At 40.6% G+C, this 23,096-nt stretch overlaps 1 protein-coding gene across 1 annotated transcript in view; it reads left to right on the top strand.

Annotated features, from left to right (window-relative positions):
• Sipa1l1 (signal induced proliferation associated 1 like 1) overlaps positions 1 to 23,096 on the top strand; it is a 355,392-nt gene that overhangs the window by 289,210 nt on the left and 43,086 nt on the right. Inside the window, exons 11-13 of the mRNA XM_026401335.2 lie at positions 1,578 to 2,151; positions 2,751 to 3,025; positions 8,443 to 8,712. Of these exons, the coding sequence (XP_026257120.1) occupies positions 1,578 to 2,151; positions 2,751 to 3,025; positions 8,443 to 8,712 (1,119 nt within the window). The remainder of the gene's footprint in view (positions 1 to 1,577; positions 2,152 to 2,750; positions 3,026 to 8,442; positions 8,713 to 23,096) is intronic.

Below are 23,096 nucleotides of genomic sequence, written 5' to 3'. Positions count from 1 at the left end.
GTATTTCAATTAGAGATGGGGTCTCATTGAGTTGTTTAGTGCTTCGCTATTGCTAAAGACAGCTTTGAACTTTCAATCTTCCGGTCTCGACCTTCCAAGCTGCTGGGATTACAGGCATGTGCACCATGCCCAGCTCTGTCTATGACTTTTAATTGATAAGTTTAGGCCATTAATGTTCAAGGTTATTTATATTCCTGGTCATTTTATTCATTTCTGATTTTTAAGTTGAATTTCTCTTTTGATTGATTGATCCTTTAGTGTAGTTGCTCCCTATGCTAGTTTTCACTGTTTTGTTATGTTTTGTTTTATTTTTCATTTCATATTCATGGAATATTTTGTTGAGAACAAAATATTCCGTAGTTCAGGCTTTCTAGTTGTAAATTCTTTTAACTTTTGTTCATCACGGAAAGATTTTATTTCATCTTCAAATCTGAAGCTTAATTTTGCTGGATATAGAATTCTTGGTCGGCGTCCATTTTCTTTCAGAGCTTGGTATATATATTATTCTAGGATCTCCTAACTTTGAGGGTCTATGTTGAGAAATCATCTGAGATCTGAATTGGTTTCCCCCTCTGTGTAATCTGATATTTTTCTCTTGCAGTCTTTAAAATTCTATCCTTATTCTGTATGTTAGGCATTATCATTATAATGTGGTTTGGTGTGGGTCTGTTGTAATTTTGTACATTTAGGGTCCTGTAAGCCTTTTATATTTGATTTTCCATTTCATTGTTTAGGTTTGGGAAATTTTCTGATATTATTTCATTGAAAAGATTGCTCATTCCTTTGGTTTGTATCTTCACGCCTTCATCTATCCAATAAATCTTAAATTTGGTCTTTTAATGTTATTGCATAATTCTTAGAAGTTCTGTTCATCAACTCTCTGTGGTCAACTCTATTTTTAGATTATATATTTTGTCTTCATTGCCTGAGGTTCTGTATTCCAAGGGTTCTAGTCTATTGGTGATACTTTACATTTTAATTTTTAATTTGGTTTATTGCTTCCTTCATTTTGAGGATTTCTGCATGATTTCTTTTCAGAATATCTCTTTATTGGAGTCATCTTTCATCTCCTGAATTTTACCTCTGATTTCAACTCCTTACATATCCTTTATGTCATAGATCAGTCTAACTATGTACATTCTAAACTCCTTCTCTGACATATTCTTTTGTGCAAAATACTATGTAATTTTTTATGGAGTTACATATGTGTAATATGAATCTAATCTGTTAAAAATTGAAAGTTATAACTTAAAGTTTTCAGGTTTTTTATTTTTGTTTGTTTATTTTTTGCCTGAATAAAAATTTATGTTCTCTAAAGCCTAAATATAGTTGTATGAAAAAGTATGCTTATACTAAGCAGAAATGTACATTGTTCCCTGTGTGAAAGTGAGTAGTTATTTTTCTTTTGAGCTATGTCTCCCCCCCCCCCAATGTAGGGGATCAAACCCAGGGCAAGTGTTCTACTACTCACCTACACCCTAGCCCTGTCTTTATGAAAATAGGTTTTATTTTCATATTGTGAAACTGAGAAATAATGACATAGCTCTTTGCCTTTGATCTTTGCTTTTTTGTCTCAGTGTGGCTGTCACCAGGTCCAGAGATGTGCCTTCCTTTGGACCTCCCATCCCTAAAGGGGTCACTTTCCCCAAGTCAAATGTGTTCAGGGACTTCCTTTTGGCCAAAGTGATTAATGCAGAAAATGCTGCTCATAAATCAGAAAAGTTTCGGGCCATGGCAACTCGCACCCGCCAGGAATACCTGAAAGATCTTGCCGAAAAGAATGTTACCAACACCCCTATCGACCCTTCAGGCAAGTTTCCGTTCATCTCTCTGGCCTCCAAGAAGAAGGAAAAGTCAAAGCCATATCCAGGAGCTGAGCTCAGTAGCATGGGGGCCATTGTGTGGGCAGTCCGTGCCAAAGACTACACCAAGGCTATGGAACTAGACTGCCTCCTAGGGATCTCCAATGAATTCATCGTCCTCATTGAACAGGAAACAAAGAGTGTGGTTTTCAACTGTTCCTGCAGAGACGTGCTGGGGTGGACTTCCACTGACACAAGCCTCAAAATCTTCTATGAGCGAGGAGAGTGTGTTTCAGTGGAAAGTTTTATTAGCAATGAGGATATCAAAGAAATTGTCAGAAGGCTGCAGGTGAGTCTTTTCCTTCCACACAAATGCAGTTTCTCTTTCAGAAAGTTTTCAGTACCGACCAGGGTCAGGTTACTGAAGCTTATTTGCACCTCTGGGAATTCCTTGCTAATGTGAAGTGTCACAGCGTTTATCTCAGTTTGTGTTTCCCATCACTTATTTGGAAAAATATCCGAACATGGGGGAGAGGACCCATCTACTATGTGTTTGTTAGAAGCTCACTTGAATGTGAGCTGATCCCACTGCCTTGGTGACTGATATTGCATCCCAACCAATTTCAAATAGTAGTTGAAAAGAGATTTTTGTTTGAGTATCTGCTACCTTGAGTATTCTAAAGTGAGTTGAGTAACAGAATAGTTTTTTTTTTTTTTTTTTTTTTTTGCTGCCAACTCCTAAGTCTCTGTTAGAAGTTTCCTTGTAACTTTAGGAAAACCATTGAGCTCTCTGGATGCAACAGATATGCTCCTTTTGGCCTATTGAATAGAGACTATTAAAGGGGAAATTAACTAGCCTACCCTTCAGTCGGCAGTAGGTATTCAGAAATAACCCTGCTTGCAATGTTTTTCCAGGTCAACCCCAATAACTTTGGTTTCCTTGTCTAGTTTGTTTCAAAAGGTTGTGAATCAGTGGAAATGACTCTGCGAAGAAATGGGCTAGGACAGCTTGGCTTCCATGTCAACTATGAGGGCATTGTGGCAGATGTGGAGCCCTATGGCTATGCCTGGCAGGCAGGGCTGAGGCAGGGCAGCCGCCTGGTGGAAATCTGCAAGGTGGCAGTGGCCACCCTGAGCCATGAGCAGATGATCGATCTCCTGAGAACATCCGTTACAGTGAAAGTTGTCATCATTCCCCCCCATGAAGACTGCACCCCACGGAGGTAGGTCTGAGTTAGCAGCTGACGCAGAGACTTGACAGCAGGCTTTGTGTACCACGTAGAACATTTCCTAGAAAGTATGGAAGTAAGGTGTTGGGAAGTGCAGTGGATTACATGCCATTGTAAAAGTTCCTTCCATGGAAAGTCACACTTAGCACACTGCTCCCTTTCAGCATGTGGCAGCAGCTGCTAGAAAAAATAACTGAGGCCAGTCCTAGGATTTACATCTCTGGATGCATAAAGTTGCTGCTACAGAGATGTCTGGTAATATCCATTTAAAGCACCTTGCACCAATAGCTGAGAAGCATTGGCCACTTCACATTCAAAGATGCTCAGCATCTCGGCCCATCAGATTTTCTCTTTCATGTTTCATGACACTCACTCTCTCATTGGTACCTCATTGCTCTTCCAAACTCACAAGTATTGTTTTGGGCCCTGCTTCCTGAGCCTGGACAGCTGAACGTGACTTACAGGCTTTTTCCTGACTGTATTTGCATGTGCTGGGAATTGGCTTCAGATGCGCTGGTGCTGCTCCTGGTGCCTTAGCAGTTTGGTTTCCAGCCTTCTCCCAAGGGGAAAGCCCAGGCCCTCCTGCCTGTCCAATTCCTGCCAAGCCAGCAGCAATGTCGAAAATTTAATTTTTTTGCCTCTGGGGAGGGTTCTTGATGGAACAAATTTATTCAACTGCTTTTTTATTTCCCTCTTTCTTTGCGCTTACACATGGTGTTTTTGCTCTTTTTTAAACAATTTGTTATTTATTTAGCCATTATTTCCTAAGAATTTCTCTTAAGCTTTGGCAATTAATTCTTAGGTCTTTTAAAGTCAAGACAAAGTTATTTATCATATTTCTTCCTAAAATGACCATTCCCTGGGCCTCTTACATCAGTTTATGGTTATCAGATGGCAGAATGTAAACAGTTGGGATAGGTTATTTGTGTACTTTAAAGGTAAGCAGCAATGATAACCTAAACATACTTCAGTTACACCCACACTTTGCTTATAATAGTACTTCCTAATACTGCTGATTTCTTAGAAGACCCTAGTAAAAAATACCTTATCATTATTTATTTACTTACTTATTTAGGAGTGGGAATATTCTGAAAATGCCCTATATGCATATCCTGCTTTGTTTAACTAGAGCTGATGAACCTGTTAGCCATTTTTGGTTTCCTTAAGCACATCATCATAGACATTAAGAATTATGGATATAGCTCAGTGTGGAGCACCTCCCAGCATCACAGCGCCCTGGGTTCAATCCCCAGCAGCAGCAGCAGCATCACAACACAGATATTTTTATTTAGTATTCTCCCAAATCAGGATACAAAACATGACTCAAGGTAGCCCTGAGAGGCAGTGGGGTTTCAACCTAGGACACTCTCCAAGTGCCCTGCACTCCTCTGCTTGCTGCCTGTCTGCTGTCCTTGGTCTCTCTAAACAGGCAGCTATAAACTGGCCTGCTCCTCCTCCTCCCTTTAGAGATGGCTTCAAAGGGAACCCATTGAAAACAAGATTTGTGAGTTGTTGAGTTGTTGATAAAGAACTGTAGACTGAAGGCGGTCCTCTCAAAGATGAAGCCCATAGACCTTGTGATGCTATCTTTTCCTTATTTCTAGGCTCCCAGGTTTTTATGTGGCAACGTAAGAGGGAAGTACATTGGTGTGAGTGTGGTGAGACGGGGGAACAATATTGACACTGAAATCGTGAACAGTTCTTACTAGACAAATGGATCAGAAGGCCTGGTGCTGGATCGATAAAACTGTGATAAGAGGTGGTTTATCTACAGCAATGTGCTAGACTAGGTTTATCATCTCTGGTGTGTTGGTAAAAGTGACATTTGCTAAGCAGTTTACTTTAATGTGCCAGGTCCTAGAAAAATCACTATTATATGAATAATTGCACTGAATCCTTAAAGTAATTCTCTGAGGTAATAGTATTATTATTGTTGCTCTTGTTTTAAAGGAAACTGAGCCTCAGAAAAGTCAGTTATTTCCTGAGCTCATCTGCAAACTTAGGTCTAACTTCAGAGTCTGTGCTTACAACTGCTCCTCTGTATGCTCACCCACCTCTGCCTTACACACTACACAGGGATAAACTGGTAAACTGTTTACACAGGGATAAACCGGAATCAGAGGAAACTGCTGATTCCGGTGGTGTACACATTCCCACTGTGGCCAGTTTCAGGCTACCACCATGACATCCCTGAAGGCAGACCTGGGGTAGACAACCCACTCCTGCAGGCCCATGTCTTCTGGCTCCAACACTGAGCAAGTGAGCCACATTTGTCTTCCCCTCCCAGCAGCACATTCCTGCCATCTTCTCAGGGTCAGCCAGGCTGCCACTGTGTGCTAGCAGAGTGCTGGGGCCAGAGGCTGGGTGAAGGGTCAGTCTCTGCACAGGCCCAGTGGCCACTGCCATCCTCTACCCTTTTCACTGTGGCTTCCATCAGAAAAGCCCCTGCCAGCTCCTCCGGGCAGGTGGAAAATGGTGCACTGGTACCTCTGGAGGACTGGAAGCCTGCTCCTCCTCCTCCCTTTAGAAATGGCTTCAAAGGGAACCCATTGAAGCATTAACACCCGTTACAGTGTTCAACAAAATAAGATAATGCTCTTCTGTCATTTTTTTCTTCTCCTCCGCACTTCACACTCCCACTGCTGTTTTCCTAGCAACTAATTACTCTGTTCTTTGACTAGTCACTCTCCCTTCTCTGTCAACCATTTCTTTAAGGCAGCTCCAGAGTGAGGCAGAACAGGCCTCCAGGAGCTGAGGGGGGTCACAGGCATCCTCAAGGCAACTGGAATACAGACCCCCCAGTGTGTGTTTTTACATGAGAATACAAACTGGCTCATGGCAACTTCATTTCCATGATGAAGAGGAGGCAGCTGGGAGGGTGCAGTAGCTGTTCAAGAAGTGAACAGGACCAGCTGGGAGCACAGCATGAGGGAAGCAGTCCTGATTGAAAGAGGCCCCTCACCTGCCTCTGTCACCCCTCTGCTCTTGACCATCAGCATCTAAGACCTCTGAGTTTTCAAAGTCATTCTCTTAAAAAGAGGAAAAAAAACTTGGCTAACCGGTGAAACTGAGATGTTTCAATTGGTATTGCATAGGAGTCACAAACGTTTATTCTGTGAGGGCCACTAGCCTGTGGTTTTTAAAGAAAGCAATCAAGGACCATTCAAGAGCTAAAAACAAACAAGTTACATATAAAGGCCAAACTACTTTTTTTGGTACTGAGGATTTGGAATCAAATAACCTTTTAAACAAAAACAGATTTTTTTTTTTTTTTTTTTTTTTTGGTGTGACAGTGCTGAATCAAACTGCAGTAGAACACGAAGGGTTGTGAGAATTTATCTGGGTCAGATCTCATTTTTTAGATAAACAGGTGGAAAGAAGTTGAATACCTTGTTTGTTTGTTTGTTTTTGAGCCAAAGTCATGTGGCTTCTAGAGACCAAGCTATCCTCAGACAAAACTTTTCTGACTCAAGAGTCCAGTGTTGAATGTTGACCAGAACTGTTCAAATATTTCTCCATGTTTCTTAGTGATTAAGAAAAAGGAGAGAGTAATGAGAAATCAGAAATGAAAGAAAGAATAAAAAAGACTGAAAAAGACAGTGAGTGGTTAATTTTGTGGTTTCAGCAAGTCACCATTTGTCACTTTTTCCACTGGAATTATCATTCTTGCTGCCACAAATCTTCAATTTGGTCTGTAAAAGTTGTTGAATTTTCCTTTTTGCCATATGCTATGCCTTGAATAAGATGTGATAGTCACTACAGGTGTATAATGTCTGGGGGGTTGGAGCCATGTTCTTCAGTTAAGAGAGTAGAATAAAACTGGCCTGCAGGAAGACTAGTTCTGTGTCTAAACCCCTGCTCTGCCACCTCCTGGCTGTATACATTGGGGCAAGTTAATCCTTCCAGGCCTCCTTCCATTTCCTCTTATATGAAGAGAGGATAAAGATAGTAGGTATCCACTTCAGAGATGCTGAAATGTGGCTGGATTAGTGTCCAACCATTACAGTTATATCTATTTAGATACCATTCTTAAACACTAAATTTTGCTTCAAATGATAGAATGAAAATCCTTTTAGGAATATTTATGCATGGCATTAAAAATCAGCTTTAGTCTTTGTTTTTCAGTGCCTGTTTCCTTTTTGATTCCATGTATCTTTCTTGTGTTTTGCAGAGATAAGTGAGAGACCAGGAAGCCAGTGGGCGGTTACCCCTGCTACAAAAGGCAGTCAGAACTGGCAGAAATGGCAGGTGGCTGAGGTTTAGCTCAGTGTGGGATGCATGTCAGACAAAGAAGAGCATACAATATTTCTGTAATTTTTCAATAGTGATTACATGTTAAAATGATGTTTTAGATATCTCAGGCTACATTAAATATATAATCTCACCAGTTTTGTTTTACTTTCTAATGTGGCTTCTAGAAACATTAAAATTAGAGTTGCAGCTTTCTGTGTGGTTTGCATTCCCCTTAGTCTCCCCGTCAGTGACGTTTTGGACTCTCCCTACCTTACTTCTAAAGTGCCTTGTGAAGGGCTGTTTCACAGTTGCTCTGTGAACCCTTCTTTCCAAATCCTCTCACTCACCCGGTTTCCCAATCCTTCACATTCCTATGAGAAGGAAGTCATTTTTCCACTTAGTGATGAAATTCAAATGCATGGTTTGAGGTATTGCTTTAGTGAGAATAGAATTTGTCAATCAGGCTTATGACCGACAATACCTCCCCCCATCATTTGGCATAAAGAATGGAAAATGGGCTCCCGTTTCCTGAGAATTTGAGTTTCAGATGGTGGCACAAAATGGTAAAATGGAAAACATTTACGCTTGCCATTAATTTCACTCAGGCTGCTGCCTGGGGACGGCCTTGCTATGAGAGATTTCTTTCTTTAAAAAAATAAAGTCTGATTTCAGATTATGCTTTGTCCCTCAGGGATTTAATAATTTTAGTATTTCTATAATTGGGTTTTTCCCCCTCTTTAGCTAAATTTAGCTTTTGCTTTGGATTTTAAGACTTCTCCTAACTTAATTTCTTCACTCTCAGGCTACCCCCTTTTAAGCCCCTAGTTGTGATATGCAGTGAAGGTGTTCAGAGCTGGTTGCTTGTTTCTGTCAAGATTGTGTTCTTAGGGTCTGCTTCCCTGTCCTCCTTGGGTCTCCTACAGCTGTATCCACTCCCAGGGTGACCTTGTGTCTTCTTGGTGTTTAGAGACTCAACAGTTGGGATTGAGTAAAGGAAAGCATGGTCAGCACTGCCTGGGTTTCTGGTTTTTGAAAGGAAAATAATTATAGGGCTGAAAGAGGACCAGAGGCAGAAGATGAAGTCTTGGATCCATTTTAAGTGTTAATGAGAATCAGTGTGGTTCCACCAACAAGAAAGGAGTATTAATTGTTTTTCTCCCTGTGCCTTCCCCTAATAGGAGCTGCTCCGAAACCTACCGCATGCCAGTGATGGAGTACAAAATGAATGAAGGTGTTTCATATGAGTTCAAATTTCCCTTCCGCAATAATAACAAATGGCAGCGGAATGCCAACAAGGGGTCTCATTCCCCTCAAGTCCCAACCCAGGTACAGAGTCCCATGACCTCACGGCTAAATGCTGGGAAAGGTGACGGGAAGATGCCTCCTCCAGAAAGAGCCGCCAACATTCCTCGAAGCATCTCCAGTGATGGGCGCCCGCTAGAGAGGAGGTGAGTGCACCTCCCTGAGGTTTCTGAAATTTAAATAACACCAGGTCCATACTCACTAGCCTTACTCCTTCCTAAATTTTGCTGGAAATCAAGAATTAAAGCGGAGATGCGTACATGAGTGATTTTCAAAGCATGGTAGAATTCCAAAGCCATAAGGGTATCTGAGGACATATTTCAGCAAAAATTCCGGCCCTGTGCAGTGATATTATTATGTTTTGCTTTTTAATTTCTATGTGATTATCAACAGAAATTATCTTTGTGCATTTAGCAGCCATAGGGATTTGAATTTAGCAGTCTCTTTGAGGTGATAGTGGCTGTATTACCATTTTTGACAGTCTTTGTTGTTTGGGGGCAAATGATATGCTAGGAGCAACAGAATGCAGATTTTGGGTTGAATATCTATATTTCTCTTACTTTATTAATGAAGAATTCTGAGAAAGGAAAACTGGAATAGCACAAACATTTTCCATTGCTCTGAAAGTAGAAGAAAATGGTAGGGAAAAGGTATTCTGCAGGAATGGGTCAAAATACCAGCCCTGAGTTAAACAAGCTAAAGGGAAAGGGATTTGAGGATCCCACAATGTAAAAAACCAAAGTTTATTATTAAATTGAAAGTCGGTAAATTCCCTCACAAAAGATAACTGGTCAACTCTGCACTTGATCGCCCTAGCACCTTTGTCTGCGGCATCTTGAAGTAGAGACAAGGCCTAAAATCAAACAAAATTAAGTAGTTTCAAAATGTGATTGACAGTTGGCCATAAAATTTTAAATAAATACACTGTAAATCTAGTTGCCTCAAATCATGTATGCTAATGAAGGAAACAGAATAATTGAAAAATCTGCTGGTCACCTGACAGAAACAAACCACTGCTACTTTCTGTCCATTCACTGTCCTTTCCCCATCACTTCTGCTTGTCTTGATCGCATCTCAGGATTTTTTGTGGAAACCCTCAGAGCTAGAGTGAAGTCCGTACCCCAGGAACTGTGCTGGGTAGAAGAGAATCCCCATGGAAGTTAAAATGTGATCCTGACTCATCTGAGTAGCCAGGTCCAACAAGAACAGGATGCCAAGGAATATGTCCCCAAACATGCTTAAATAGTCATTGGTCTACTTTGGAAGCAGAAAGATAGAAGTGGAAGAAGCACACTATGAAGTCTCTGGTCTCAGTCTAGCTTTTGAGCTATCGCATAGAATCTCGTCTCTTAACCATTATAGAATACTAAGACATGATGGAGTATAATTTATAGAAACAAACACAAAACAAGTTGTCTTTCTGAAATTCTTCGTTTAATCCTAGAGATTTATTTACAGATCCTTGCTATTTGTCTCAGAAAAAAATTTCTCACCCACAATAGCCCCATTTCCATCTGAACTCTTCCTGCTTTCATTATTTTTGAGGAGAAAAGCATCCAAGAGATCTCTGAATAAATTTTTTGTTCTACACATTTCAGAGTTGGCTCTTCCCGAAATCTGTGTTAGCTGTTAGCAGTAATTCATGGTTTGGCCCTCGTTTTGAAAGATGAACCTAGGAGGCCATTGTTCAGAGGAGTGCTTTTCCCTGTCTATGCTGTCTTCTTCCTCTGCAGAACAGTCCAGAGGCTTTCATGAGTGAAAGTGATTGAGTCATTTCCTATACATACTATTCCATATGATAAAATAGTGGAATATATTTTGATTCCACATTGAATTTAATTTTGCAACTGAATCTAAACTGAAGCTAAACAAAAGTTCAGCAAACTGACCTCTAAAGTGAGGGTATTTTTTGCTTCTAATTGTCATCTTACGGTGACAGCAGCTTTCAGGGTTAGGGAGCATGGGACTCCATTTTCTCCAGATGAGCCCCTTTCATTCTAGAGGTGATTTTTGCATGTGCTGTGACTTAACTCTGCCCAGAGAGAGCACATCTTACTGAGTGCTCACCCCAGATTGTAAGCATAGTCCCGTGACTCTGCAGGCTATAGAGACAAGAGTGGTGGAAGTGAGGCTGCCCTTGGTGGGGGGATATTTAACCACTACTCATTATCCCCTCAGATTTTTTAGTTTCAGGTATTCTTAGAGTCCACCAGACAAGGACTTCACAGTTGAGTCATCTTCATTTTGAAGTGTTTGGTAATTAGGTGGGTAGTCTTTTGTGGAAATATAGAGTTCGGTTTCCTACCCCATCGTTCCCTATTTTTAGTAACATGATATTTCCTTTGTAAGTTTAACATTAAGGTATAAATAAAAGGTACAGCTGGGGAAACTTGTTTTGCTATGAATTCAGGAAAACTTGGGCAGAGTAGATGCATGACACTCATAGGAACACTCTGAGCCCCTCTTGAACCCCAGGTTCAGAAAATTCACCTTGAAATATAATTTTCTCCTTGAAATATGGTAAAATACAACTGAAAGGTTTAAGTAGTCCTTTTATAATCTTAAAACGTCTTAGCTTAGATGTTCCCTGGGACACACCCATCCATTTGATTCTTCCCTATATACTAGCCTATATATATATATATATATATATATATATATATATATATATATATATAGACATGGGGCATTTATGAAGTACAGTATGGAACTTTCAGATGAACCCTAAGTAGTCAAAACAAATGCCAGGGGTCTGCCTTATGTTTTCCATACAGTTGTTTCATTCTTTTTCCTCCCTCAGAAAGTAATGTTTAACTGTAAGTCGCCTCTGCCCATGTTGCTTCAGTCTTTCTGTTCTGTTTGGCCAGGTCCAGCAAAATCCATGTTGGCTGAAAATGATCATTTACTGCTTGTACAAGCAGTTTTTCTTTCATTGTATACCACATCTCAAACTTAAAGGTCATTAGGAACTTTTTTTAAATTTGTGGAACAAATAATATTTTCCTTTAAAACCAAGATCAGGATTTTTACTTAGGAAGCAATGTTGGTGTTTTGAATTTTTAGTAAGAAGTTTTCAACTGGACAGTATTCTTCTCTATACATTGCTAAGAGAAGCTGGCATGTCAGAACCAATGGCCCTTTTGCCATCTAAAATCTAACTCTGTTTGGTTTGAATGTGAGAGTTTTAGGCTACTCAGGTGACCTTCTGACTACAGAACTTTGTATTATTTGCAGGAAAAGTAGTCATTAACAAATTAACATTTGTTCAACAAAAACAGGTAACGTGGTGCAATTGCTGTTTTCACTGAACTTGATACGTTACTGTGTTTAAACATAACATGGGGTCTTGATAAAACCCTAATCTATGCTTGTAAGCTTGAAAAAGTCTCACTATTGTAGGGACTTAGAATCAACAGCAGGCATGTTAACATACAAAATAATTTTTCTTTCTCTTTTTTTTTTTTAGATGAAGTTATCACCAATCTTTATTCAAGTATTAGATTTTAATTGCATTGAACTGTTGGTGGGGTCACAGTTGCATGACTTGACAGGAGGTTCCTTAAATTGTGGATCTTGAGAGCACTGGCTAGGTCCACATTGACTTCCATAATTTTAAAGCTACTTGGTACTTGTCAGTCCTTGCTAAAATTTCCTTTGCCTCTTTTTTCAGTCTTCTTGTTGCTGTGCTTTGGATGAGCATTCCCCACAGGTCCATATAAAATCTTGGTCCCCGGGGTGGTATTAGTCAGAAATGGGACTGGTGGGAGGTCCTTGGGTCATTGGGGGAATGCCCTCAAAGGGAATGGAGCTACCCTTCCTGTCCCTTTTTTCTGCTTCATAGTTCAAAATGTGAGCACTTGCTCTGACACACATTCCCACCATGAATGCTGTGCTCACCAAAGGCCCAAACCATTGGAGCTACCTGATGTTGGGCTCAAGCCTCCAGAATTGTGAGCTGAATAGACCTTTTCTTCATAAATAGCCTGTTTCAGATATTTTGTTTGTAGTGATACAAAGCTGATGAACACTCTTCCAAAACTTTATTTCCTGTTTATTCGTCAGCTCTTTATATCTGTCTCATCACCCTAAAATTCTGTGCTCCTCATGATTATGTACTCATTTTTCTTCCTCTAACACACTGCAGTGTATCTAGGTGGTCATCCATTTCACTAACCTCAGCCATCATTTATGTGGGATATTCCTTAATTCTGTTTTCCCTTGGCCTCTTTTTCACTTTTCATGTTCTTATGCCTGACTGTCTACTGAACATCTGCACTTGAATGTGACACTTGCACTCACTGCCCAAACTGTGTCCATATAAAATATGCCCCACCTTCCATCTCTTCCTTCTCACATCGGTGAATGGCTTTTCCATCGACAACATCTAGTAGCTACATCTACTCTCCAGAGCAGACCTAGAATTCATAGTCACTTCCTTAATGTTCTTATTCCACCCCACCCACCATAACCTACCAAGTCCTCAGCTTCTGTTGAGTTCCTCATTTTTAAGCTTCTTCTTTGCCATTGTTTCAGGAGCTCTTGTTTCATAATAAAATTAATTTCTTTCCTAAATTGTTGCTAAATTTCTCCAAATATGGTGACCAGCCTTGTTCTAGAATGGTAATCAAACAGAAATGGAGACAGTCCTCAAGCCATGCTTCTTTGCCTGCTCTCCCATGGTTCAGCCCAGCCTTCAGGGCCAAGTCATGCACCTCCCGCCACCAGCATGGTTGGTGACAGCCCTATGAGTTCACCTGCTTGTCCTTCCCTCTCCCTGTCATTATCAGCTGCACACCTGCCTCATGAAGGGCCACGTGCTCCCTGCTGCGCCTCCTCCTCCCTCTTTTCCACAGCTTACCTCCCATGAGCCTCCTAAGATGCTTTTAGTCTCTTCAGGACATCATCCTGGGCTGGGCTGGGACTCAGTGGTAGAGCACTTGCCTGGCCTGTGTGAGGCACTGGGTTTGATTCTCAGCACACAATATAAATAAATGAATAAAATAAAGATCCATTAACATCTAAAAAAAAAATTTTTTTTTTAAAATCCTCCCAAGCTGGGACTATTGCTCAGCGGTAGTGCACTTGCCTAGCATGTGTGTGTGAGGCACTGGGTTCAATTCTCAGCATCACATACAAATAAATAAAATAAATAAAGGTCAACAACTTAAAAAAAATTATCCTCCCATTTCTACTTTTCCTATCTCTACTTAACTGCCCCAATGGGAATGTTGATGTCACCAAATGCCTTCTCAATTCACAGAATTTATTATACTTCATTTTAATCTGATTTGTTCATTTTTCCAACTTAGCCTGTCTTATTCATCTTTGTATTCTAAGAACCAAGTACAGACTCTGACCTTTAAGGTTTCCAATGAATAACTGGGGACAGAAGTTAAATCAATTTAGAGGAAAATAAAATGGTTTCTTTTTATAAAAATTAAATGATGGTTAAAGCAAACTACCTAGTAATATAATAAAATCATAGCATTAAAGCTATACTTAGGTTAGATTTTGTTGGCTAAGTTCAGTATACTCCTGTTTTAAAAGTATATCATTGATAAAACTTGCCTAAATTGACTCTAAGTGAAATGCAAGTTCTTGATTGAATCTCCTATATAAGTTTCAGTTGGAACCGAATTATAGTGTTGTATTTATCATCAAGAAAAGTAGCCGAGCACAGTGGAACACGCCTGTAATCCCAGTGGCTCAGGAGGCCCAGGCAAGAGGATTGCCGAGTTCAAAGCCAGCCTCAGCAATAGTGAGGCACTAAGCAACTCAGTGAGACCATGTCTCTAAATAAAATACAAGGTAGGGCTGGGGATGTGACTTAGTGGTCAAGTGCTCCTAAGTTCAATGCCCAGTTCCACCCCCTGAAAAAATTTAAAAAGCTAAAGTAGAAAACCAACGGCTGAGCTTGACTTGAAGTCACCAGACTCCAAAGCTTCCTTTTTCCCTCTCTTCATGAGAACTGTCTACTCTGTTGTCCACATTGGAATTGGAGTCAGTATAATTTGTAAGGTCAAATTGTTAGATGATGTGATGTTCAGGAGGAGGAGGCGCAGCAGGGAGCACGTGGCCCTTCAAGAGGCAGTAATGGTTCCTATTAAGGCATTTCAGAAATGGGCACAGCAGTGTAAAATTGGCATGCATCTCAGCTTCCTTTCATTTACGCACTCCAGAGTGGCCCAGGGAATGTTGGGGAATGCTCCAGTGTGATCCCAGCTCAGTCTCCTGAGTTGCTTTTAAGTGGTTCCTCAAGCTGCTTTATACTCTTCCTAGGGCAGTGTTTCCATAGGAGCTGCACCTGTGTTGTGGAGCCCCCGCCCCACCCCAGGGTCTGGAAATTCTGGAGGCCCCAGAGTGCAGGCTATGTACATAGGACAGTGAAGGAATTTGGTAGAGCTTCCCAGCCTGGGCCAACGTGTCAGGCTTCAGCCTAGTCTTGGATAGTGTGTGGTGGGTCAAGGTGTTTCCATGAGTAAGTTTTGTTGTCTTCAGTGAGAGTATCATGGTTAACTTCAGCGAGACAGAAGATGAATTCAATTTAGCGTGCTGTGCTAAATACGAACTCTGGTGAACTGTGTATTCAGAAGTCATAGGATATTCTGTAAAGATCATCTGTGAGAATGATATGGACCTTAGAGATGTTCTTGGAATAGACAGTTGTATTCTGGACAAAGTAGTGAGATGGTATACAATAGTATAGTCCTACATGTCTCCAAGGATTTATACTCCTGTGTACACCTAGCAGATGGGTCTTGCTCTCCTACCCAGCTCCAGGGGAGATTATATAAGGACTACCCTGGGTGGCCTAGCCTAGTCACACCTTTATGGAAAAATCTGTAAGAACCACGGTGGTCCCAGGGACCCCTACTCCTCCCAACCACCTACACACATACTAGACATGATGAAGGCCTCCCTGGAAGCCAGATCTAACCTGTGTCATATAAAAGTATGGTGACAGAGTGGCAGTTTGGGATCTGCTTATCATTAAATTGCAGAGGAAAATGATTTTAATTTCTTTTGACCTGCAGGAGCAGTTTCTGTGAAATAATGAGGTGGGCAGGGTATCCTTAAGGCTGGTCAGCAGAGAGGAGTAGTCTCTTCACCCAAGTGTTCAGGCCTAGCACCAGTTCTCTTCTGCAGGCCAAATTGCAGGAGACTGAGAATAAGGAACATAAATGTGGTCCTGGAACATCTGTACCCACTCCTTTAGGGTTCTACAGACTGGTTTTAAGGAACAGCACAAATATAAATGGAGGAGATGTTGGGGAGCAAGGCAGTTGCTGCATGCCTGTGTCCCTGCTTGGAATTGTAAATAGATACTGGCCCCTGCTCTCCAGGAAAATCTGAATGAAACCTAGTAGTCTTCTAACATATTGTTCTTTGGTTCTTGTAGTTTTTCCTTTACATTAACAAAATGACAAATGACTATCCACACCAAGTGGCACAAAGTAAGAGCAGACATATAGAAAGAGGTACAGAGCAGAGCAGGCCTGACCATGGTCAGCAGTGTGTGTCGTTGCTTACTGGATTAAACCTACCTAGAGCAATTGTCAGGGGTGGGTGGAGATCCCAGAGACCACCTGAGTGTACCCAGCAGCCATTGTGAGCAGAGGCCAGCAGGTGCGCTGAATTTACCTGCTAGTTCCATTGTTTCTGTTTGTGGACTGGGATAAGGGAATGAAGTTAGTTTGGTTTGGGTTTTGTTGGTTAGTTGGTTTGTTAGTTGGTTTTAGTCTTTAAATTGCCCACATGCCTAAAAACTACTTGACTTCTGAAAGGATTTGATTGTGACTTCTTTTTATGAAGTGTTTGATTTGGTAGAGGGCAGGACCAATGTAGGCAGTTAATATTTGTGGTAAGCTAATTGTTTCTTTCCTCTATGTATTTTATCAGTTCTCTTGCACTTTGATAGAGAAAAAAATTACTGAGTCTTTCCGTGTTGCCTACATCTGGAGGATCAGCTCTGACCACACCACTGGTTTGTCTTAGAACTTGCTGTTCTCCCTGTGGCCACACAAGAGAGCTTGTGCTTCCTTGGCTAACCATATGAGGCCTCGCCCAGTAGCACTTGCTTGTCCTTGTGGCTGTGGGCTCCTATCAGTCTGCTCCCTGTGCCCCGGGCTTCACCTAAGGTGCCATCATCATGGACTGCAACGTACACACCTCATGTTCCTCCACCCTCACTGCTGATTTCCTCCTAGTCCTATCTCGGATACATTTCCTACATGAAGCTTCCTTTCCCCTAGTTTCCCCAACTAGTCTGATTGCTAACCCGCCAGAGGCCCTCTATACTCTTTTTGTACTTCCCTGATGATGGTTATCTTTTACTTATATTTTATTTAAAAATTACAGGGAACTATGTTTGAGTTCATATTCTGGGCCAAGTTCTGTTCAGTATTCTTCGTGTAAATTTTCTAGGCTAATCTTCCCAACAGCCAAGTAGTTGGTTGCTCTTTATCCCCTTCATGGGTGAGGATGCCCAGCAGCTAGGACATGAAATCATTGGGCAAAGTAATAGCTTGTTAATGGTGAAGCTGAGATCAATATCAGGCTATCTGACAAATCCACCTCCACACACTGATGGCACTCATAATTGTTGGCAGAATGGATACACATCCGCTTATGTGTTGAGGGGCTCCAGCCACATTCACTGCAGTCAGGCTAGCTTCGTGGGTCAGCAACCTGTGCAGCTGTATAGAGCTCACCCTTAGAAGGACTCATTAAGCTCGGCTTAATGCTCTGCTGTTATTTTGAAACTTACTGTTTGAACAAGGATACCCACAGGTTTGTTATGTACTGAGTTCTACAATGAAATAGCTAGCTAGTCCTGCTGCAGTCATTTTTATTTTGACCTTCAGAATCCACTATAGGTATAAAATTGACTTTTCTTGAGGGGCACCCATGTTGTGTGCTAAATTGCGCACCCTCATAGTCAGCAGCTATGAAGTGAGGGTCCACATGTCTTTTTGTGGGAAAGGCCGTATTGCCTCAACTGTACCAGAGCATTCTTTCTTATTGTAAATCAACCTTGTCCTAGGAAGCTTATCCGAACAGCTAATGTAGGTGGTGAGATCGGAAGGCTGGTGGTAGCTCTGTTCACAAAGCATACAGTAGGAAGACATGAAAGACAGAGGGAGGAGTTGCTTGGATTTGAACAATTTGTTTAAACTCTAGCCTGGATAGAGCATTCACATTATGTGATTTTGAATCATTTTACAGGAGAAAAAAGGTATTAACATAATTCTAAAAGGATCGGTGGATATATAGTGATGAAGACAGAGTGCTTTAGTTGGTCCTGTTTCCTGGGTGGATAGCACTTTAATTGCTAAGTTGTGGTGAAATGCTGTGCTTAATTATGGACTCAGGTATCTAATTTGTCAGTCACAGCTGTTATTTGAAACCTTCTGGATTGTTTTGTCCATCATTATACTGTTTGCACTTGGGTTACAGAGGGCCTTATCCCCTGGGCACGTCTAAGCAGTATTGTCACTTTGGAGTAAAAAATAGGAAACAGAAGTACAATTAATCTTAAGTACTCAGGAAGCTATTTTACCATTAACTACTTGTCCTGGTGTGAGAATACTTCTGGAAAACTGAGGAACCCATATTTAATCTTGGACTTTCTCTTCTGAAATGTCCAGCCCTTTTAACAATTTGTTTCCATTGCAATGAAGTACACTTGATATAAATGAAAAACGGACATTCAGTGTAGCCCTTAAAGTGTGGGTGTTATTGTCTGTCTGTGCTGAAGACCACGATGTTTTTAGTCAAAAAGCTCTGTTTTTCATTTCTGTAGATGGAGGTAAAAGGGAGCCCCAAAGAATATATAGCATCATTTATTTTGAAAATATTTACCTATTTCTTGACTAAATTTTTTAAATGTAAAGGGGAAAATCTTTTGAAATTAAGCTAAAAGGTTTAGAAAATTCTTATCTCACAGCCACCAAAATGTTCTTTAAAAAAAATTATTGCTGACATTCAACAGAGTTGAAAGATCTAACAGTAATTGAAAAATTAATCTTCATTCTCTAAACCAGTGTGGGCAGTAACATCAGATATTTAGGGCCCTTAAGACTAAAGCAGAAAGATCTAGATTCATCTCAAAAAAGAAGAGGACCTTACGTAGACCTCACTCTAACGTCACAGGTCACAGTGACCATTAAAACAGATTCCCTTTATGAGGTGGGGTGGGGCAGACAGGTTCAGCAGGTCAGCAGGCTGGCTGCTTGTGGAGCCCGGGAGGCACTGTTCCCAGTTCCAGAGTAGTCCTTTGAAGTGCCAGGCAGCCGCCAGGCCAGCTTCCAGCAACTACTAGCCTCCAACTGTCTGCAAAAGTGGACTGCCAGCACTCAGTGCAGGCGGCGCCTTCCACTCCCTGAATAGGTCTTTTCTCAAATATTTGCATGAAGGCATCAAATTCAGAGTATTTGGAAAGAATAGTAAAGTAGTAAGTCACAAGAGCAAGGGCTAATTCTAAATTTTTCTTTGCCTACATGCATCTAGAGCCATAAAAACATCTGGGTGGCATTTGTTCAGTTGTCATATGTATGTTCTGTGTGTGCAAACAGTCAGAAAACAAAGCCACTATTGAGTTATATAAATGCCAGAGAGGGATGGGAATGAATGCTGGCCTTCTGGAAATGCTATTTTTTCACTTTGGGATAACTCCAGTAACCAAACAGAATTTTCTGGTACATTTGCCAAATAAAAGAGCTGAGATTGAGAACTAGCATGAGATATCTTAATGTACGTTTTGGAGAACAGGGTAAAAAAAGCAAACTATAAAGACAAATGTAAAAGTGACACTCTGAAGGAGTCGTGTTGTCACTTGCTCACTGAAGCATATGCATCTCGCCATGCCCCCGAATCATTGTTCATTAGCATTAATTTTTACCTGGAAGAGACTCTGAAAGTCATCAGGACCCCAAATGTTGCATTGGCTCCACTGTCCTCACATTCTACTGCCACCCCCACTCCGTTTTCCTGAGCATCATCTCTTCCTCTTTGCAAGGAGAAAATGAAAACAGTTAGATAACAAAACTATAGCTGGAGTTGCTCTGTATTAGGGGCATATAAAAGCCAAATTCTTAAGGCAGAAAAAAAGTGTGGCATCTTGTTACAGTGGATGTCTGCCATTCCTCAATCCTTAGTCATCGTCGTCGTCTTTTTTTTTTTTTTTTTAATTTACTCTTTCCCTTCTATGATCAGATAGAATGAAGGGTAGTATCTCTACTTTTTAAAATATGATCTGTTTTAGAGAAGGTTCCCTATGCTGCTGAGAAGAAAGTGTAACGCTCATTGAAGGATGAAATATCCTATATGTGTCAGTTAATTATAGTTATTGATTATATTATTGAGTTCTATAGTTTCTTTGTTCAGCTTTTGTTTGGAAGGGAAATTTGGGAGCTTTCTTAGAAGAAATGAGTTTAAAGATATCCATTTTATGATACCTAGACAAATGTCTTGATCTCTCCTCTATCAAAGCACAGTTGACAAAGCAAGATAAGCTAGTGCCACTGGTCTTTAACCCACCAAAAGCTGCCCCACAGGTCCCCTACTCTAAGACCTGGCATCCTCAGAAGGGTCTGTGAGGCAGACTCAGCATTTCTCTGAGTCTGTGTAGCAGTGTCAGGGTTGGTGATGATAAAAGAAGCAGTGTGGGAACAACTCTTGCTCAAATTCATGGTGGAACACAAAGTGAATATCTTGTGGATGTATGTGATAATTAGCGCTTTCACACTGCATCTATGACATGAAAAAATAATAAATCAGCTACAAAAAAATAAAAAAAATTGGTGATGTTGATGGGAGAAGCTTAGAAACTGCATCTTTTCCTATCTTCTCATTGTATTTCTCAAAGACTGATATCCCAAGGTCCTCTCCCTTGTCCTGCTTCACATTATTTAGAGCCAGCATTTGTCAGTAACTTCTGGCACTATTTTTTAACATCAATGATATATAGGTGACTTAGGGATGAATTCTACCACCTATAACTCTACCCTCATTGCTTGCAGTTAAGAAAACATATTAACTTTGTGATCATTATTTTTAGTAAATTAATCACAAATTTTTGCACTTAATATTAGTGACCAACTAGTTTTCAGTCTATACTCTCTAAGATTGAGAATTCCTGGCTTGGGACATCTGAGGTGACTATGAACCCTTGTCCTGAACCCCTTCTGTTTCTTATATTATACATTGCTGATGGGGCTTCTCCTTCATTCAAAAAATATGAATTAAGCATGCAAAGATGTACAGATAAATAAGGCTCAATCCTGTCCCTTTGGGGCAGAATGCACAGGGAAGACATACACACACAAAATAACCATTCTGTAGGATGTTCTGTAGTGATGCAAGAAACAGACGGTTACAGGATTTGAGGAGGTTCTACTCTGTGAGTTCAGAGATAGAATGTTGGGATTCAGATTTGAAAGAATTTTATGTGAGTAGGGCAGGGGAAGGCATTCCAGGCCTGAGGTACAGATGGGTGGAGTTGTGAGTTCAGTCTTTGCGCTGGGAATCCTCACCTGTCTAGCATATAGGATACACAAGCAGTTAAAGGGGGACAGAGGTGAGGGTGGGTCAAAGTCTGTGACTCAGGGCCTTGGGGAGGATACCAGTGATTTGGATGACTTGGTGGTGGAGGAATGGTGGGGATATTGGAGGGATGGAGAGAGCCTGAAAGCCAGAGGATTGTTGTGCTACACCTGGATGCCCGGTGACCTGTTGGAGGGCTGTTGAGGCTGCAGTGAGAGAGCTCAATGGAAAACCAGCAGGTTAGAGGATATATTCTTTGTGGGTTTTTTTCCTCTATTCTTTTTTTTAATTTGTTATATATGACAACAGAATACATTACAATTCATATTACACATATAAAGCACAATTTTTCATATCTCTGGTTGTACACAAAGTTGAATCACATCTTTCGTGTCTTCATACACGTAATTAGGGTAATGATGACCATTGCATTCCACCGTCTTTCCTACCCCTATGCACCTTCCCTTCCCTCCCTCCTCTTTTTCCCTTTGCCTTAGCTACAGTTCATTTAATCCTCCCATGTCCCCTACCCCCAACAGCGTATCAGCATCCTTAAATCAGAGAAATCATTCAGCATTTTGGGATTGGCTAATTTCACTTAGCATTATATTCTCCACCTCTATCCATTTATCTGCAAATGAGATGATTTTATTCTCTTTTACTACTGAGTAATACTCAATTGTGTATATATGCCACTTTTTTTTTATCCATTCATCTACTGAAGGGCATCTAGGTTGGTTCCACAGTTTAGCTATTATGAATTGTGCTGCTTTAAACTTTGATGTGGCTGTGTCCCTGTAGTATGCTGTTTTTAAGTCCTTTGGGTATAGACCGAGGAGAGGGATAGCTGGGTCAAATGCTGGTTCCATTCCCAATTTTCCAAGGATTCTCCATACTGCTTTCCAGATTGACTGCACCAATTCACAGTCCCACCGACAGTATATGAGTGTATCTTTTTTCCCCCACATCCTTTGCCAACACTTATTGTTGTTTGTCTTCATAATAGCTGCTATTCTGACTATGGTGAGGTGAAATCTTAGAGTAGTTTTGATTTGCATTTCTCTAATTGCTAGCGATGATGAACATTTTTTCATGTTTGTTGACTGTATATCCTCTTCTGAGAAGTGTCTGTTCAGGTCCTTGGCCCATTTATTGATTGGGTTATTTGGGGTTTTTTTTTTTCGTGTTTAGCTTTTTGAGTTCTTTATATACCCTAGAGATTAGTGTTCCATCTGATGTGTGAGGGGTAAAATTTGCCCCCAAGATGTAGGCTCTCTATTCACCTCACAGATTGTTTCTTTTGCTGAGAAGAAGCTTTTTAGCTTGAATCCATCCCATATTGATTCTTGATTTTAATTCTTGTGCTATGGGAATCTTATTAAGGAAGTTGGGGCCTAATCCCACACGATGGAGATTAGGGCCTACTTTTTCTTCGATTAGACACAGGGTCTCTGGGTTTATTCCTAGGTCCTTGATCTATCTATTTTGAGTTCAGTTTTGTGGATGGTGAGAGATAGGAGTTTAATTTCATATTGCTGCATATGGATTTCCAGTTTCCCCAGCACCATTTGTTGAAGAGGCTATCTTTTCTCCAACGCATGTTTTTGGCACCTTTGTCTAATATAAGTTAATTGTAATTTTTTGGGTTAGTCTCTGTGTCCTCTATTCTTTACCATTGGTCTACCAGTCTATTTTGGTGCCAATACTATGCTGTTTTTGTTACTATTGCTCTGTAGTATAGTTTAAGGTCTGGTATAGTGATATCACCTGCTTCACTCTTCCTGCTAAGGATTACTTTAGCTATTCTGGGTCTCTTATTTTTCCAGATGAATTTCATCACTGCTTTTTCTATTTCTATGATAATATTAATTCTGCCTATCCAAGATCAAAGTAGATCTTTTCATCTTTAAGGTCTTCTTTGATTTCTTTATTTAGAGTTCTCTAGTTTTATTATATAGATCTTTCACCTCTTTCGTTAAAATACTTG

The sequence above is a fragment of the Urocitellus parryii genome, chromosome 6, assembly GCF_045843805.1.
Source record: "Urocitellus parryii isolate mUroPar1 chromosome 6, mUroPar1.hap1, whole genome shotgun sequence".
Classification (NCBI taxonomy): Eukaryota; Metazoa; Chordata; class Mammalia; order Rodentia; family Sciuridae; genus Urocitellus; species Urocitellus parryii.
The sequence above is the reverse complement of the archived record's forward strand: the minus strand, read 5'-3'. Positions and strand labels throughout refer to the sequence as shown.